Source organism: Hippocampus guttulatus, chromosome 9, assembly GCF_054856545.1.
Source record: "Hippocampus guttulatus isolate MCC_2025c chromosome 9, RoL_Hgut_1.0, whole genome shotgun sequence".
Lineage (NCBI taxonomy): Eukaryota > Metazoa > Chordata > Actinopteri > Syngnathiformes > Syngnathidae > Hippocampus > Hippocampus guttulatus.
The window spans coordinates 13900185-13915982 of record NC_141269.1 but is presented as its reverse complement, the minus strand read 5'-3'; the positions used below and the strand labels follow the sequence as shown (position 1 = coordinate 13915982).

General features: G+C 43.0%; 3 protein-coding genes across 12 annotated transcripts in view; all 3 read right to left on the bottom strand.

Moving 5' to 3' along the window:
- Positions 1-4799, bottom strand: part of adgrl1b (adhesion G protein-coupled receptor L1b) — a 32139-nt gene extending 27340 nt beyond the window's left edge. For 5 of the 8 annotated variants that reach the window (XM_086119781.1, XM_086119785.1, XM_086119790.1 and 2 more), the window contains exon 1: positions 3961-4795. The gene's annotated coding sequence lies outside the window, so the exon portion shown is untranslated. Of the gene's footprint in view, positions 1-3960 lie in introns of all 8 variants that reach the window. The other 3 variants (XM_086119783.1, XM_086119782.1, XM_086119788.1) reach the window with 3 other exon arrangements.
- Positions 4800-7081: 2282 nt separating this feature from the next.
- Positions 7082-9570, bottom strand: nxnl1 (nucleoredoxin like 1). Of its 3 annotated transcripts, none has more exons than XM_086120398.1 (4): positions 9413-9570; positions 8814-9079; positions 7864-7953; positions 7082-7765 (listed from the first exon to the last, which is right to left on the bottom strand). In XM_086120398.1, the coding sequence occupies exons 2-4, from the start codon at positions 9050-9052 to the stop codon at positions 7435-7437; spliced, it is 660 nt and encodes a 219-aa protein (XP_085976524.1). In that variant the 5' UTR covers positions 9053-9079; positions 9413-9570; the 3' UTR covers positions 7082-7434. The 3 variants fall into 3 exon arrangements, with proteins under 3 accessions (XP_085976524.1, XP_085976525.1, XP_085976526.1); XM_086120399.1 differs by having other exon boundaries at positions 9440-9570; XM_086120400.1 differs by having other exon boundaries at positions 9354-9450.
- Positions 9571-11425: 1855 nt separating this feature from the next.
- LOC147200433 (nucleoredoxin-like protein 1) lies at positions 11426-15486 on the bottom strand. The gene is made up of 4 exons (XM_086120184.1): positions 15321-15486; positions 13501-13784; positions 13324-13413; positions 11426-12696 (listed from the first exon to the last, which is right to left on the bottom strand). Exons 2-4 carry the CDS (start codon positions 13734-13736, stop codon positions 12354-12356), a joined length of 669 nt encoding a protein of 222 aa, XP_085976310.1. The 5' UTR covers positions 13737-13784; positions 15321-15486; the 3' UTR covers positions 11426-12353.
- Between the last annotated feature and the right edge of the window lie 312 nt (positions 15487-15798).

The window sequence follows — 15798 nt, the reverse complement described above, 5'->3', positions numbered from 1 at the left end:
GCTAAGATGAGAAGATTCAGTTTAGCGCTTGTTTGAAGGCAGGTGGAACAGACTGGAGCTAGAAAATCTAAAGGTGGAGCCTATACAGTGAGGATGAAAAAAAGGAAGCGTCTCCTATCAAATGGAGGCAGAGTCTTGAAAAAACCACCACTGCTCAAAGATCACCATACATAGCATATAAAAGGACTCTATAATCTGAGGCTGACCTCATTTTTCTGGACGAAAGTACAAATCGTAATGAACATGCCATCTTCTGCCTTTACATCATTAAAAAACAATAACAACAACAACAACAACAAAAAATCTTTCATGTGTGAATATACAGTATGATTGCTTTTTCGAGTTCAACTGACGGACACAAGACCTGCCTTCGAGCCCTGGAGTCCACTCATCTCTATTTATCAAGCCATAAATCATGCTCTCAGCTTTCCTAATTAACACTGTCATTCATAAACATCGTTACAAACCCGCTGGTGTTATTCTTAACTGGAGGAGCGAGAACGGTCACACTTTGAATGATGTACTTCTCCCTTTGAGAACATTTGATGTCACATGTTCACCAGAGCCTTTACGGGACACGGGTTTGACATGTTCACACTTAAAGGGACAGTACCACATTGTATGAAATGTGCCAGTGGAAGGAGATACTCAAACGTTGCACTCTTGTCAGACATTCTTCACCGTGACGGTCGGACTTCACATTGATGCTGGACAGTGTCAAGTCCGACTGCACAATCGGCAACATTGATGACAAAAGGCCCTCATTACCTCTTCACCAGTTTGATGTTGTGCCTTTTGAAGCAACAATCAAATTTCAATTGTAAGATCTGTATTCTCTTCATTCTCGAGTGTTCTCTTCATTTTGTAGCCTTTTTCGGCCTCCCGTCGATACTAATTTTTTTTTTCGCGCAATCAAATTTCGGCCTCCTATGTGATGCACTGTCAATGTAATCTGCCAAGAGCCTTCAGAATCACAAATGCTGACAAATGTAATTTGCACTTTATAAACAACGCGACTGTTTCTCGACCGACAGCATTTTTACGCCCTCTGATTGTTTGGTAAAGCAAAACTTAAAGCAGGGCTCGACGCTGCGACCGTTATGCTCGCAAATGCTGCCATTTTTTCACTGTGTTCTGGTAAAAATGTCATCCGATTTCACAGTGTGAGTGCATGTTTAAACGCTCGGACAGATATATCCACCTTCATGGAAAGCGAGTCACAGTAAATCTTTCCTGTACAAATTAAATAAATATCCACGTTTGGATGTTTACTTTGCTACGTTAATGACCATCTAACTAGCACTACTTGTTATAGAAAAGCACAGCTTCCCAATCACCTCGCTGTCATTCACCGAGACTGTGCTCTCGTCTATTTTTCGTGGTACAGGTGGAATAATAAATATTGTTGGGTACTACTGTTTTAAAACACAATATGTTTATGGCCAGTGCAGTCTCCAACTATAAAATAATCGCTACCGGTGTATTCTATGAGTTCATGTTGCAGGCTGATCATTTGGATCACGCGTGCCACAAAACAGGCAGATGCTTGTGAATAAATATTTGTATCATCCTTTACAATAAACTCAACTTTAGTGGTTCAAACAGATTTGGGAACATGACATTAAACATGGCCATTTCTCGCATTCGGCGATATGCGAGGTGCATACAAATACAGTCGGACATTTCAAATTAAACCAGTCCCTCAATGCAGTCAATATAAAGAGGTTTCCATACAATCAATAACAGCTGACATATATCGAGAAGAATGAGAGGGGTGAAGTCACTTGCTATTTTACTCATTATAATCAATTTCACATTTTTTTTTTCTTTTCAGTAATTGCCATGGTCTCGTTTCCTTTTTTCATCTTAACTGATCTGTTTTGTCATCTGCTGCTTGGTGCAAGCACAGTCGTTGTTCTAGTAAAATCATCCGTCACTGTCAATCTTTACATGATACGAAACGATGGTATGCCAATTTAGACGTCTATACATCAGCAAATATGGTGGCTGGTCGCACCAGTGCGACCAGTCCAAAAGTTAGTCTACAGTGCTATATAGGCAACATTGAGTAGCGCAAAACACATCTGCAACAACCTGCACACGTACATTGGAGGGAGGAACAGAATCTCTGGGGAGCGTCATGGTTTTTTTGGGGTTTTTTTTAATGTGTTCATGTGCATGTCATCTGTGTCAGGTAAATATGGATTTGGAACTGTTCCAGATGATGTACGTAGCACTGGTGCATGCTTGTTGTGTTTTTCTATAAGATTACTGATTTACATATTCATGATTAACACTCATCTGGGCTTTTTGCGACACATGAGAAAAGATGAACAAGGATCAAAACTGTTGATGTACAGTAAGTTTCCAGCATTAGCCAGTAACTAATTGCGATACATTTTATTAAAAGCATTTCAACATTGTTGGCGTGTGCGGGACCTTTTGGTGATCATTTTCATGACAAGAGAGCCAAAAGACACAACTCTCAGTATGATGCAGTCTTTCGAGGAGTCTTCAGTGGAATATTTCCAAACGGACTTGGAACAAACATGGTACATTTTTCTAATCGACTACAGCAAAAAAAGAACCCATCCCAAATGCTTGGGTTGGTTGTGTGTGTGCCTGGATTAAAACGAATCAATTCTCTTTCTTTTGCCCCTTGGGTGTCGATATAAATTACCCGTACTTGAAAGCACACCTGATTACATTTTGTTTTCTCTTGCACACACACCCACACAGCATTATCAATTTTGGTTCAACTACAGGAAATTGTAATCGCACAAATGCAATTACGGTTTAAATTAATAGTCCTTCAAATCGGAGCATTATTATCTTTGCAAAGACAGACTGTTTGAAACAGCGCTTCTGTTTGAATGTAATTAGGTTGTGCAAGTGGTCATGATGTTGTGGCCAGCTGGTAAATATATATGCTATAGTTCATTACCTTCACATGCACACGGTGAAGGTTACACATGCAGATAAAATGCAGGCTGACACAAGAGCAGACGTCCTGTCAGCCACGGAGCATCTCTCCCCCTTGCCCCTCTCTCCTCCATCCTTTCATCCTTTACTCATCTGCCTCCCTCCATCCACTGCCATGCATGCTTGCCCAGCCTCCTCTGCTGACCCACACCTCTCTGAAATTGACATGAGCTCTCATTCAATCCGAACACTCTATCACTCGATGCTAATCTTTTTCTCGCGCGGTGTTCAAATTTACAGTGAATTGGCCAAACCAGTCGTCGCAGATCGAACGGTGCATGTGCGATGAGGTTTTGAGACGTCGCTGAGAAGCTGCATTTGGATCGTGCTCACAATGTGCCCCTTTGGTGGGACACTCTGAGACCTCTCTGTCTGGCAAAGCCTTGGGGACACTTATCACATGAACATGAATATTTCACCACTCATCTCACTCTTGCTTACTACTGACCCATGGAGCTTCATGGTAGCCAAGCTGGGCATCACATCACACTCATCTAATGGCTTGCCTTGCTGAAAAAGGGGTCACAAATGGAGGTACTATGGAGTCCATCCCTGTACAATCAAAACTAATATAATCGACATCAGTTTTGGAATGTAAGGTTAGATGCTCTCGGGTTCCCTAAGCGACATGTCTGTGGGTACCCAAAAATGAATGTACTGCATATATAATCAACTTTTTTTTATTTGTTGATATTGGGGTGTTTAGTCTGCTATCGCAAATGCTATTCAATCTGTTAGGGAGCCTGGACATAAATTAAACCGTCTGTCCATGACGGCAAGGGTATAAAATGCATAGAGACTTTTGAGAGCGCAACACAAGCCCTGAAAGAGCAATGGTGTATATTTTTATGAGCGGGCAGATAAACCCCTGCTGTCATGCCATTGCATCGATCTCCGTACATGTGCATGTGTAGAAGAGAGAGAGGGGCACAGAGAGAGGGGCGGGGTGCGTCCTGACATCTTCTGTCCATATCTTACCGTCAATCCTCCTCCTCCTCGCTCACTGCGTCTCCATCCTCCTGCTTCTCTGCTCCCTCCACTACACTGCCCGTTCCATGAAAACCCTCTTCTCGGCAGTGGTGATAACGGGTGATACAGCAGACAGTGAAGCAGTCATTAGGGGTCCAACAACAACTGGGCGCCCCCTCCTCCTCCTCCTCCTCCTCTTCCTCCCTCCTCCAGGAATGAGGGCTCTCTGCTGGACCTCCGTCCTCTCGATGACGTCCCCGACTCTCCGCTGTACTGTGCGTCACGTTGGTACCCTCATTCCCACGGCGTTCATGGCCACGGACGCCATGGGCTGTTGGCCTTGTTGTAGATAGGTCCGATCGGCTTTGCGGGAAGAAAATAGACGACCAAAGATAAACGTGAGCCGCAGACCCCGTGCGGACCTCTTTCGACGTCTACACTTCACCGAAGCCCGTTGTTGTTGTTGTCATGACTGCGCATCTTCCTCCGACATTGTTGCAAGACATCCTTCTTTGCACTTATCGCCAAATCGCGTCGAAGTGAAAAGGCATCATCACGACGAATTGTGTTCAGTCGCAACACCAAGGGCGGATGCCGTATGCTTTCTATTTTTAAAAAACAAAATGTGCCAATTTCGTCAAATTTAACGCTCCTGGGTTTCTAAACACACACACACACACACACACACACACACACCCAGACACATTAACAGCTGGACCGTCAGAGGCGATGTTTTCCCGCTCGTGGCATCGCCTTGCGTCCGTCCTCTGCTCTCCGAGTGCGCGCTCTCGCTTCGTCCGCTGGTCCGCTTGTTGCGCGTTCTGTGCTCGGGAGCGTGCAACGCCTGCCTGTGGTCGTGCGCGTGTATTTCCGTGCGTGCGCGTGTGTGTGTGTGTGTGTGTGTGTGTGTACGTGTGTCGCGTATGTGCACGCGCGTTTGTGTGCGCCCAGTACATGGGGAGTGGATGCTTCCATCATGTTCTATAAGGTCTGTTTGACCAAGCAACAAGCTGTGTATCCAATAAATCGTCATGAAAAGCAGAACTAGTTTTAGGGAATGACTTGTTGCTATTTCAGAGGTTATGAAACATGTATTTCTTCATCATTAAACAATTTTGCTAGCTACCAGGGATGTCTGCTGCAGTGGTTCTATAATCTGTTCTACCCAATACCAGCTCAAATAATCATTGGCTCTCCAAGTGCCACCATTATGAGCAATAACAAAATATGGCAGCACAGCCAGCCGATAGCCTTTTACTACTGTAGCAGTTCTACCCCCTAACCAAGTTTGTCCTCCGTGGTCGCGAGTGTGAGCGAAGGTAGCGAATGTTGAGTTCCCTTCAGGGTTCGTCAAGGTTCGAAGACAGCTGGGATAGACTCCAGCATGCCCTGCGACCCTTGTGAGGATAAGCTGATCAGAATATGGATGGATGATGGATAGTTTCAATATCATTCTGCCATCTTCATCGGGAGCTTCAAACTCAGGACCTCACAATTGTGAGGAATACGTGCTAACCACTAGTTACTGTGCTGCCCTTATTCCAATCAATAAACCGATAGTTCAAACTACAAAGACCCCACCCCCCTCCTCAGATGGCAACAACATTGCTAAGAGGTGAGGGGCATTGTGTTTGCACTCATCAATGGTGTAAAAGCAACAATCACAGATGGTTTCAAGGATGGAAATGAGGGCAATTCACCCTGTGACTCTTGCCTTTGCGCACATATTTTAGTTTCCTGCAATCATGATTACAACACGCAGGCAATAATGGCAGTGTAGCGATCCTCAGAAGTGAGAGGAAGGTGAAAAACATTTCAGAATTGAGAGATCAAGAACTGTTGCAAAGCAATGTGAAGATCCTGCCGGATCACATAAACGCACCACTGCATCGTCACCATCATCATCGGTGTGGAAACATGAAGTCCTGAGCATGAAGGAAGATGTGTCACATTCAAAGGAAATCACTAATTATGTGAAAGTCACAGACAAGAGACTCAGAGTAAGCCTGATTGCCTCTTGTGCAGCCCAAAAAGAGGAGCCAGACTCCATCGGATAAACATACGAGCACAACATTCACCGACAAAATTATCCTAATGGCGCTGAATAATTCACCGGCGTCTCAGATCTGAGAATAAACATGACATGTTTTGATTGGGTGATGCAAATGGCTCGCTTTCTACTTCAACCTGATTCTTCTTACCGCTTCCCCATTTACAGCGACACAACCTGCAACGGGAAGACTTTGCTCACAAGCAACAAGGCATCCAATCTCAAATTAGCGTTGGTTCATCTTATTGTTTGTTCAGTTACTTTTAATTGGTAGCTCGCAAATCAATACCCACTCTTGTTAGTAGAGAGCACCAAGCCATTTCTGTAATAAGAAAGCAATGTAATTACACTCATCAGAACGGCATTCCGACGACATCAATAGAAGACTGTATCTTTGGACAGATACGGGTTTGTTTGTATGCGGGAGGGGGCGTTGTTGTGGGTGGCACCAGTTGTAACTTCTGACAGAAAGCATTTAATCACAAACAAGCGCACAGTAGTGAGGCCAGACAATAATGCCAAGACAGAGTGGCTGGAGTCCTCCTTCCTTGCTTTGGAACTACTGTAATACGACATGAACGAACCCGAGCAGGATACACGCATATGAACAATCGGGCAAATTTGAGCATGGGAAACCTCATGATAAATGCATAAAGGCCTGATTCTCAAATGTTCATCCATCCATCCATCCATATTCTGATCCGCTTATCCTCACAATACATCTATAGCAGAAGGCACCACAAACCTTGTTTCCACCTGTTGCTATTCTTACAACAGAGAAAGTCACGTCTCCCTACGATCTAGATCAGGTTCATTTTTTTTTAATACAGTATTCTTATTTTTTGTGACATTTCTTTTTCGCCATGTGCCATTAGATTTTTCTCATGTAAATAAGGGTTGGGGAAACACTGAAATAATGCATTTCCAGAGACTCCATTTTACCTGCGGTTTGGTTGAATTCACAATGGAATGAGATTTGGCTGCAGGCTGCCGGGAGGTGATATGAATTGCAGCAGGGGCACAATACAATCATGAATAAAAATGTGGACAAAGCAATATAGCCAGAATGTCTTTATTTTTAATTATGCTACGCCGGAAACAATCCATTTCACCAGCGAAAGAATTCAATGCAATTTTATCTCAAATTACACACTGCACGCGACACCGTTTTGTGTCCATTTGTCGACAATTATAATGATGCATCAGGGCATACAGGGAAGTTATTGTCCATAATGCGAACTTGGCCATGACCAATTTCTCCGAAAGGACGTCAGCTGATCTGATGGTAATACTGTAACTGACTACAATAAATTGTAGAATGATAGACTCAAAGTTTATTTTTTTCTATCATCCTTCTTAAAGACCATAAATCCAACAAAAGTGGCAGCTTTTCAGAAACATTCTCACTCAATATTTTGTTGGTATTGTCTTCATCACCATGGTGACCATCCTCCCTGTCCATCCACATTTGCATGATCTCCAACTACACCCGGCATTCTTTTCTTGTTCCTTTTGTTCTCGTCCTCCACCTTGTACTTGAGTCTTCTCACGGGGTCAGTGAAGCTACAAATGGACTTCTCTTGAAAGTCCTCAGTAATCATGAAGTTCCTGTCGATGAGCTCTGCCACTTCCTGCCAGTTGCGGTAGCAGGCCGGACCGAGGCGGATGATCTCATCTACTGCGTTTGGGGTGAGGACAGAGCAATTGGGACGTAGGACCACTACTGTGGGAAGCTCCTTGATGTTAAACATTTCCTCCAGCTCCCTGTGGACACGAGTCAATGTCAATTTAGCCAGCTGAGCATGTTGATATATTATAATCATCTTAACCAGCAGTATGTGTACGCAGCTTGTACCACGCACCTCCTGTAGGGGTCCTCATAGGCGAGGAACAGGCACTTTTTGGGCAGCTGTTTGAGGAAGTCGTACTGATGTTCTTCCGATTGGTCCAAACTTACATGATACACAAAAAAAAAAAAAGTCTATGTAAATGAAGTCATCTAAATACATAAATAAATGTATGCAGCAATAAAATGAGGGATGGGAGATAAATAATTTGATGGGTGACTAGGTGGATGAAAGTCACTGATGGTGTTGCGAGCGGTATTATTCACTGCAGGCAGCGTGTGTTCATTTGCCACTCTGCCCCCCTGGAAGCGAGACACTCGGGAGGAAAATCAGTTGTCAAATGTCATGGCCGTGATGGTGTGAGTGTCAATAGTTGTTCGTCACAGTATGTGTCTTGCATTTGACTGGCAGCCAGTCCAAAGTGTAGTCTGCCTTTTGAACAAAGTCAACTTGGATAGGCTTCAGCTCTCCGTTACCCCGAACAGGACACGCGGTACAGAAAATGCATGTAAGGATGTAATTGTGGCCGGTTGGCAGATTGATTGATTAAATGGAAGGATGGCTGGAAACCTCTCCTGAATCTGAATCTGGAGTGTTGAAGTTGAGAGGGATATAAAATAGGCAGGATATGGCTCTTGAGGAACCGGAGCTCCAACTAACTCAGGTGAGACACTGTTGAGGATACACAGTACAGAAAGAGGGATGGATGGATTTCTAGTTATGAAGCCTTGCAAATACACACATGTACAGTATGCTCAAGGAGAGGAAAAACCAGATGTCAAAGGTCACTTGTCAATCGGCAAACAGGAAGATCAGCAACATTCATAATTTTCCCTTTGCAAGGATATAGTGGGGTTATTGTATGTGATCTATGCATACTACCGGCTTGAATGTATCTTATGGTAATGAACTGTTGTGCAAGCACATGGGGGTTGGCAATCTTGTACAGTCTGTGTATGCTGTACCTGATGTACAGGAGGACCAGCTGAGCAGAGCGATCCACATAGAACTCATCTGTCAAGCGTGTGAAGAAGTCACTGAGTTTGGGTGCAAACTGTTGACATCTGTCACATGCAGTAGAAGCAAAGAAAAGCATCAGGATGCGGTTCTGCAGGCGAATGGCAATCTCATGTTCAGTGTCCAGCTCATCCTGGTCCCTGTTATTCTTCACCAGGACCCGATCGACGAACAGGTCCACCATCATGAACTGTCTCGGGACGGTGCGTTGAATCTATAGAAAATGTATGGGTGTTTGCTTTATTAGTAACATGAAAAGAATGCAACACAGCACGAGGCAAAGGGGAAATGCAGCGACAGGTGGCTGTGGTTTCTAGCTCAATGCAGTCTTTGAAATGAACTAATGAGTCTCCTCGCTGTCATTCTCATACCGCTCCCATTAATCACACGAGCACGTCTCGCTAGCTGTTAAATCTGATAATCCTCATTCTTGCGTACCTCTATCTCACACTAGCAAATCCAAAAAGGGAACAGACTACGCCCCGCACCTTTATCTCCCCTTTCGAGTTGTACTTGAATCATGATCAAATTTGTCTCTTCAAATCACCTTCTCTCACCAACCGTGTCTCCTCACCTTGATTGCTGTTCACTCCTATTTCCTTTTTGCATGTCTGTCTGCGCTCCACCTCCTCTCTTGTGTCTGGAAGGGTGGGGTGAGATAAGGGGACAAAGGGGCATAATGTGTGCGCATGAATGTGGTGTGGATGTACGCTTGTGGTCGTGTGTGTGTCTGTGTGAGTGTGTGTGTGCATGTGTGTGTGTTGTGGGGGTGGGAGGTTACACACAAGCATAGAATGCAAACCAGCAAGACCCAATACAATAGTAAAAGGAGGCGTCAAGAACAATTAACTGTTAAAAAAAAGGACCCTGTAAATGGAAAAAAAAAAGTCCATCCACCGTGTTGTTAACAGGTTTGACAAAATTTTTTATAATAAATAGGCTCCAAAAGTGAGCTCTCCTCTCAGCTGTGCAATACTATGGACATTGCCCCTAAATGCGCTAAAAACGGGCCCTTCTTCTATTTCACCTGTCAATCAAATACAACATGCCTGGAACTGAAGTGTCTCTGATTCGTGGACCCACACACCAACATGGTTGAGGGGGCGATGTACTGGACAAGCCCCTTTGTCTGCTTCTTAGCTTGTGAGCTAACAGGCAAATGAGTTTGTTCAATTGTGGGCTCCCAAACAGTGACGTTTTCCTCAAGTGTCTCTGTTGTGTGGACCCATACCCAGCGCAAGGAGCAATGGGGTGCTGAATGGGACACCCCCTTTCCCTGTGCATAGGTTCACATAACAGAGACACTATAGCTCAAATAACACATGTTTACACTTTAGAGAAGATGCATTTGTTAATGCAGCTCCCCTGTAGCAGTCAAAAAGGGCCACGTTATTATAACCATGTAACTTGAATTGCAGCAGACTAGTGCAGACCACTAGTGCAGAGGTAGGGAACTCCGGTTCCTCGAGAGCCATATCCTGCCCTTTTGAGATCCTTCCCTACTCCAACACACCTGATTCAATTGTTCAGGATCCCTTCAGGCCTCTACAGAGCTTATTGATGAGCTGATCATTTGAATGATGGTGCTCAGTACTCAGTATATACGCTACTGTCGGAGGGCCAGCATGGATGCACTTTGGCTTGTTTTAAGCCCTCCCCAAAATGTGTCAATAGAAATGGAATGAAATGTTTCTTCGTTGCAACAATTAAGTTCGAAATTGTTATTCGATATTTGGGCGTCTTTTTCATCACTTTTTCCTTCCTATATACATGTAGGTAGAGAGAAATAATTTTACAGGGTCTTTATCTGAGTATTATTTTTTGTTTTTTGGACTTGTAGAGAAAAAGAAGAGAGTAACATAAAAAGTAAAGGTTAAAGGGAATGTATTTATTTTTTCAATAAATCCACTTTTTTGTTGTTCTTGCCTTTGTAATTTTTTAGATCTTCATAATCACTAGTTTCCCACATTGTGTTTGAACACTTGGAATATTGTGTAAATCAACTGTCCATTCATAAAGATGAATTTTATACTATTTTTTGTCTACTATCACAATGAATGATCAGTAATCAATATTCTTGGCAGGAATATAGGGCTGCAAAATCAACTTTTGCTTAGGACGCGACATAGACTTTGACCCGCTCTGTTCATATTCAACTTTAAACTTTCGTACTTCAGGGCAGGTGCCAGCACCTACAATACATTCTTAAAGGTGCATGTTGTATATTTGACTCATCATATAACACTGCACTCTACCAACAATAACAACAGTAAGTCCTTTTTAGTGCGTGATGGAGTCAAGCCTCCGATCGTAGCATCAGCGTTTTCCTGCTCAATCTACAATTTACAAGCCTGACACACTCTTAGGCTTGAGCCGACTTTGTGAGCGAACGGTAGCTCAAGCTGAAACAAACACAGCCATACCAGCGAGCAGCATATTGTCAGTGGTCAATTACTAAGTCAGAAAATCAAACTGATGGTGAAGAAGGGAGCCGAAAAGCAGTTGAAGGGCTCAGAGGAAACACACCAACCTCCGTTGTCATGATACACACAAGTAGCGCTGCAGCAGAAAGATATATTTATTGGAAGCCGTATGCATCTGAGTACACAAAAGTGACTATGACAGGGAATTCTAATATTATGACTAGCTGAACTATTGTGTTTGTCAGTCGAACTGCAGGCGCAGGTTTAAGTGTGCTTCAGCTTGTCGGTTCACCTCCAGGAGCTCCTGATACAGTGTGGATAAGATGTTCATGATAAGTTAATGCTGTGAAAGTACTTTTAGTGTGTCTCAATCTTTACGGGGTCATGGCACAATAGAAATAATTTCACAGCACATCACCAAATAATAAATGGGTATATAGGTTAATTATGTACCTTCTGCTATCTAGTGGCCATCTATATACTATGTCACTGCCATAGCTAGATAAACCAAATACATTATTTGTAGCAAAAAAACAAAGAATTCCCACCAATTATCTGAAATTGGATCATTTCCCCTGGCACATCAGATCTCGAACAGTACACTAATGTGCCGCGGTACACTAGTTGGCAATTACTGCTTTAATGTACGAAATGTATCATGTAAAAGAAGTTCATTTCTAATACACCCATATTTGGAAGTGATGACGATTCTACGGGCCTGTCACTGACAAGGCCTCCGGGAAATAATATTTTCAGCTTGCACCATTTGAAATGATGGGGCCCAAAGTGATTATTTTACGCAGAGACCCAATTTTCCAGCAGCACTCCTGGAGGTCCCTTCAAAGTGTGAGACATCGGAGAACAATATCAGCTCAAAATGGTGGACTCTTGAAAAGCAGACCTTTCACTGGAGCCATCTTTTTTTGGACATTTCTCAATAATCGTATGGATTGGTGTTGTTTTTCAGGACTACAAATAAAAAGGAGAATCCTGGATAAGCTTTGTCTTCTCTAGAGAGAACACACACTTCTCTTCGGTCCTTCCTTTTGTCGTCTCCGTGTTCCTTTAAAACCCTCCTCTCTCTTTGTATTCCACGATTTCACTTTCTTCATTGACAGCTTTCCCTCCACCCCACAACCTCCACCATCTTTTTTTCCTCTTGTCCTCCTCCGTCTTATATTTGAGCCTCCTCACGGGGTCGGTGGCGCTGCGCATATTCAGGTTGTCAAACTCCTCGTTGAGCATGAAGCTTCTTTCAATCAGCTCTGATGATTCTTGCCAGTTGCGGAAACATTCGGAACCAAACCGATAAATGTCCTGTACAGCATTCTGAGACAGGACGGAGCCATCTGGACGAAGGACCACCACGGTCGGGACATCTTTCACCTTGAACTTGGCCTGGAGTTCCCTAAACATACAGTATGTGTATTTTTAACACCACAATCACAGTCATCACGGTCAATCACAATCAACATCACTACCATTCATTCCCCATCCAAAATACAGTTCCCCATCTGGCGAGTTTGACATTTTGTTGTGCATTTCGCATGCACATTTGGTATGCGTTTTCCCTTATATAGTAAATGAATATTACAATTATTGTACACACTATTTGTCGCGATTTGTCTACCTCTCAAACTATCTATCTATCTAGGGCGAGAGCTGGTTGCCAAGCTAGCTAGCTAGCTAGCTAGCAGAGAGATCATTTATATTTTCTTTATGTTCTAATTATTTAACCATAGAATTTCAAAAGTAAACCAGTTGGCATTGTTCCGGTGTGTAGTAATTGTGCAACAACAATGACCTATTTAAAGGCATCCCCTACTAGTGTTGGAAATCTACTTTCATTTGACTGATGAGTCAATTAGAAAGTCCACAGTATAAAAATCCCTATAGTGTATAGTAAAAAGGGAGCAAGGAATGAGCAAATGATTCTGAACAGCCCAAAAAATATATAAAAGTTCAACATGTTGTGTAAATGATTGATGATTCTCCTCTCCAACTCCCCGAACCCTAACACCCACCCTCTACTTACTTCCTGTACGGGTCCTCAAAGGCCAAAAACAGAACCTTTTTGTGCATCTCTTTAAGAAATCTTCCCTGCTGCTCCTCTGATTGGTCCAAACTGCAAAGCAATGGAAGTAATCAAGTGAATACACATGAGTTCATCTTGTGTGGTGACATATAAACAAGCAAAGATGCTGGCAGATACCTGATGTAAATGAGCGCCAGCAATCTGGGATATTCAATGTAAGCTGGGTCTTTCAGTCGTTTAAAAAAGTCATTGAGAATGGGCACAAACTCCCAGCACTTGTCGCACTCTGCGCATGCAAAGAGCAGCATGAGGATCCGGTTTTCCAGAATGCCAGTAATTTCCCGCTCAGTGTTGAGCTCATCCTGGTCCCAGTTGTTCTCCACCAGAACTCGGTTGAGGAAAAAGTCCACCATGATGGAACACAAGCAAAGAGGGGATGAAATGACGGACAGAAGATCTCTCTGTGGGGAGAGCAAATTTATCACTATAGTTGCAATGTATTGCAAGCCGTCGTGTCGCCTATTATCATGACAATATCCAAAGTTAGATAAATACGTGTCATGTTATATAAAGTCATTATTTCGGATTTGAGTCCAGATACAGAATTCCATGACACCAACAACAACATACACATAGTGGACAATGGTGCCCACTATGTGTAGTGAAGTGATCAGTGAAGTGATCATGAATTTCCGTTTTTTGGAAGCTGTCTTAGAACGCCTCTCGAGTTGAACGAGAAGAGAGAAGGCACGGAGTCGGATGCAGACGTGTCTGTGTTTGTCGGGACTGTTAAAAGCATAAATAAAGTGGATATTTTAAAAAACCAACACCACAGCTCTCCCTTTTCGGAGCTGCCACATGTATCTATATCTATTTGAGCCATATTAGCCTACTATCAAAATCTTTTTCCATTTTCAAACATTTTTATAAAGCTCCAGGGAGCCAATAGATGTCGCCAAAGAGCCGCATGCGGCTCTGGAGCCGCGTGTTGCCCACCCCCGCCATATACAGTAGTGAGTCACTTTGAGTTTCTCTTCTGAACAATGTGGTTGTCAATAGGAGTCTGAACCTACCAAATTGTGAGCAAGGGCTTTGTAACTCATTATTCATTTAGGATTTTTATATCATCAATATTATAATTTTTTTTTAAACACATTCAAATTCTTAAAATAGCTCATTGCAATATTGTAGAAATGCACTTCATCATAGAGAGTAAAAAATATTGTTGCGCTTTCATGTTTCTTATACAACACTTCAGAATATGAACGTGCAAGCGGAATCTAAATTCCAGAATGCATCTCAGTATCAATAGGCTATTTTAAGAAAACTTTAAGGGTAAAATTGTTTCCTCTGCTCCTTGAATGCCACCCCAACGCCCCAAAGAAGAATCGAATGCAATGCTACTTATTGTTGCCGTTGCAGCGTACAGCACAGTATATATTAAATGTATGATACATAACGGTCTCCAGTATATAACAGGCCATGGCCCAGGTAGCCTTTTGGAATTGGGATTATGGTGTAGATGGATGAGACACCACACAAGAAATACTCGTCTGATGTTGAAATAAAGTTGGTGCCGGCGTCTCCGAAATGTACTTTATCAGTCTCGGCCAGCCTGTATTGGAGTGTCGCAGGAGTCACTGCAGGCTGTGAATTGACAGTGATAACCTCACAAATTAGATTTGGCTCTCTGGCTTTCAGCTGATCTATTTGGGACTACAACTCCACACTGAAACATCCGAGGCTGATAGAGGAGAAATATGTTGGAAGCTGGACATTGCCTGGAAAAGGGGATTTACTGTAAGACTCGGAGAGGTCAGAGCTTAAACCCTACATTTGAAAAAGTAATTTTGCAATCATCCGGTTCACTTTTTGAAGCTCACTGATCCTGGTCTGACATATGAGCGCCACTGTCTTGTTTAGTTAATAGCTAATTTAATAGGCGATCAATCGTACGTGTGGTGACAGCTGAATACAGCACAAGCAATTTACCTCACCTTGAAACTCCTCGTCTCAAATATATCCCAACTTTCTCCTCCGAGCCTTTGTGTTCATCTTTGATTTGTTGACTCTCCTCCTTGGCCTTGTTCTGTTTCACTTCAGTTCATTATTATTGTTCCCTTTCACTGGCACCTTCACTGCCTCGTCTCTTCACTTAGCGCTTTGAATTTAAGCGACAGCAGGATTTACAGATGGAGATTACGAATGTGTTACAGTGGGTGTGTCCATGCAGTCATTTAGCAGAGCAGAGGTCATCGTGCAGGCCCTAAAAACGGCGGCTCAGGAGTGACAATCTTATTACTTCAACAGAAGAAGGGAGGACAACCAGGATGAAGAAATTGGATGAACTGGATGGCAGGGTGAAGATTTAAAAAATTAAAAAAAACAGGCTAGAATAGACAATTGAACGTTGAATGAGATACAATCTCCACTCACTGTGTTTCACTAATTATCATCATTTATCCCTCCGAGCAC

Excerpts from the sequence above, each read along its gene's own strand:
- nxnl1 (XM_086120398.1), bottom strand. The coding sequence starts at position 9,052 with ATGATGGTGGACCTGTTCGTCGATCGGGTCCTGGTGAAGAATAACAGG. Across the intron at positions 7,954-8,813 it reads CTGGTCCTCCTGTACATCAG|TTTGGACCAATCGGAAGAAC; the intron begins GTACAGCATACA and ends GTATCATGTAAG. Across the intron at positions 7,766-7,863 it reads TATGAGGACCCCTACAGGAG|GGAGCTGGAGGAAATGTTTA; the intron begins GTGCGTGGTACA and ends TCGTGTCCACAG.
- LOC147200433 (XM_086120184.1), bottom strand. The coding sequence starts at position 13,736 with ATGGTGGACTTTTTCCTCAACCGAGTTCTGGTGGAGAACAACTGGGAC. Across the intron at positions 13,414-13,500 it reads CTGGCGCTCATTTACATCAG|TTTGGACCAATCAGAGGAGC; the intron begins GTATCTGCCAGC and ends ATTGCTTTGCAG. Across the intron at positions 12,697-13,323 it reads TTTGAGGACCCGTACAGGAA|GGAACTCCAGGCCAAGTTCA; the intron begins GTAAGTAGAGGG and ends CTGTATGTTTAG.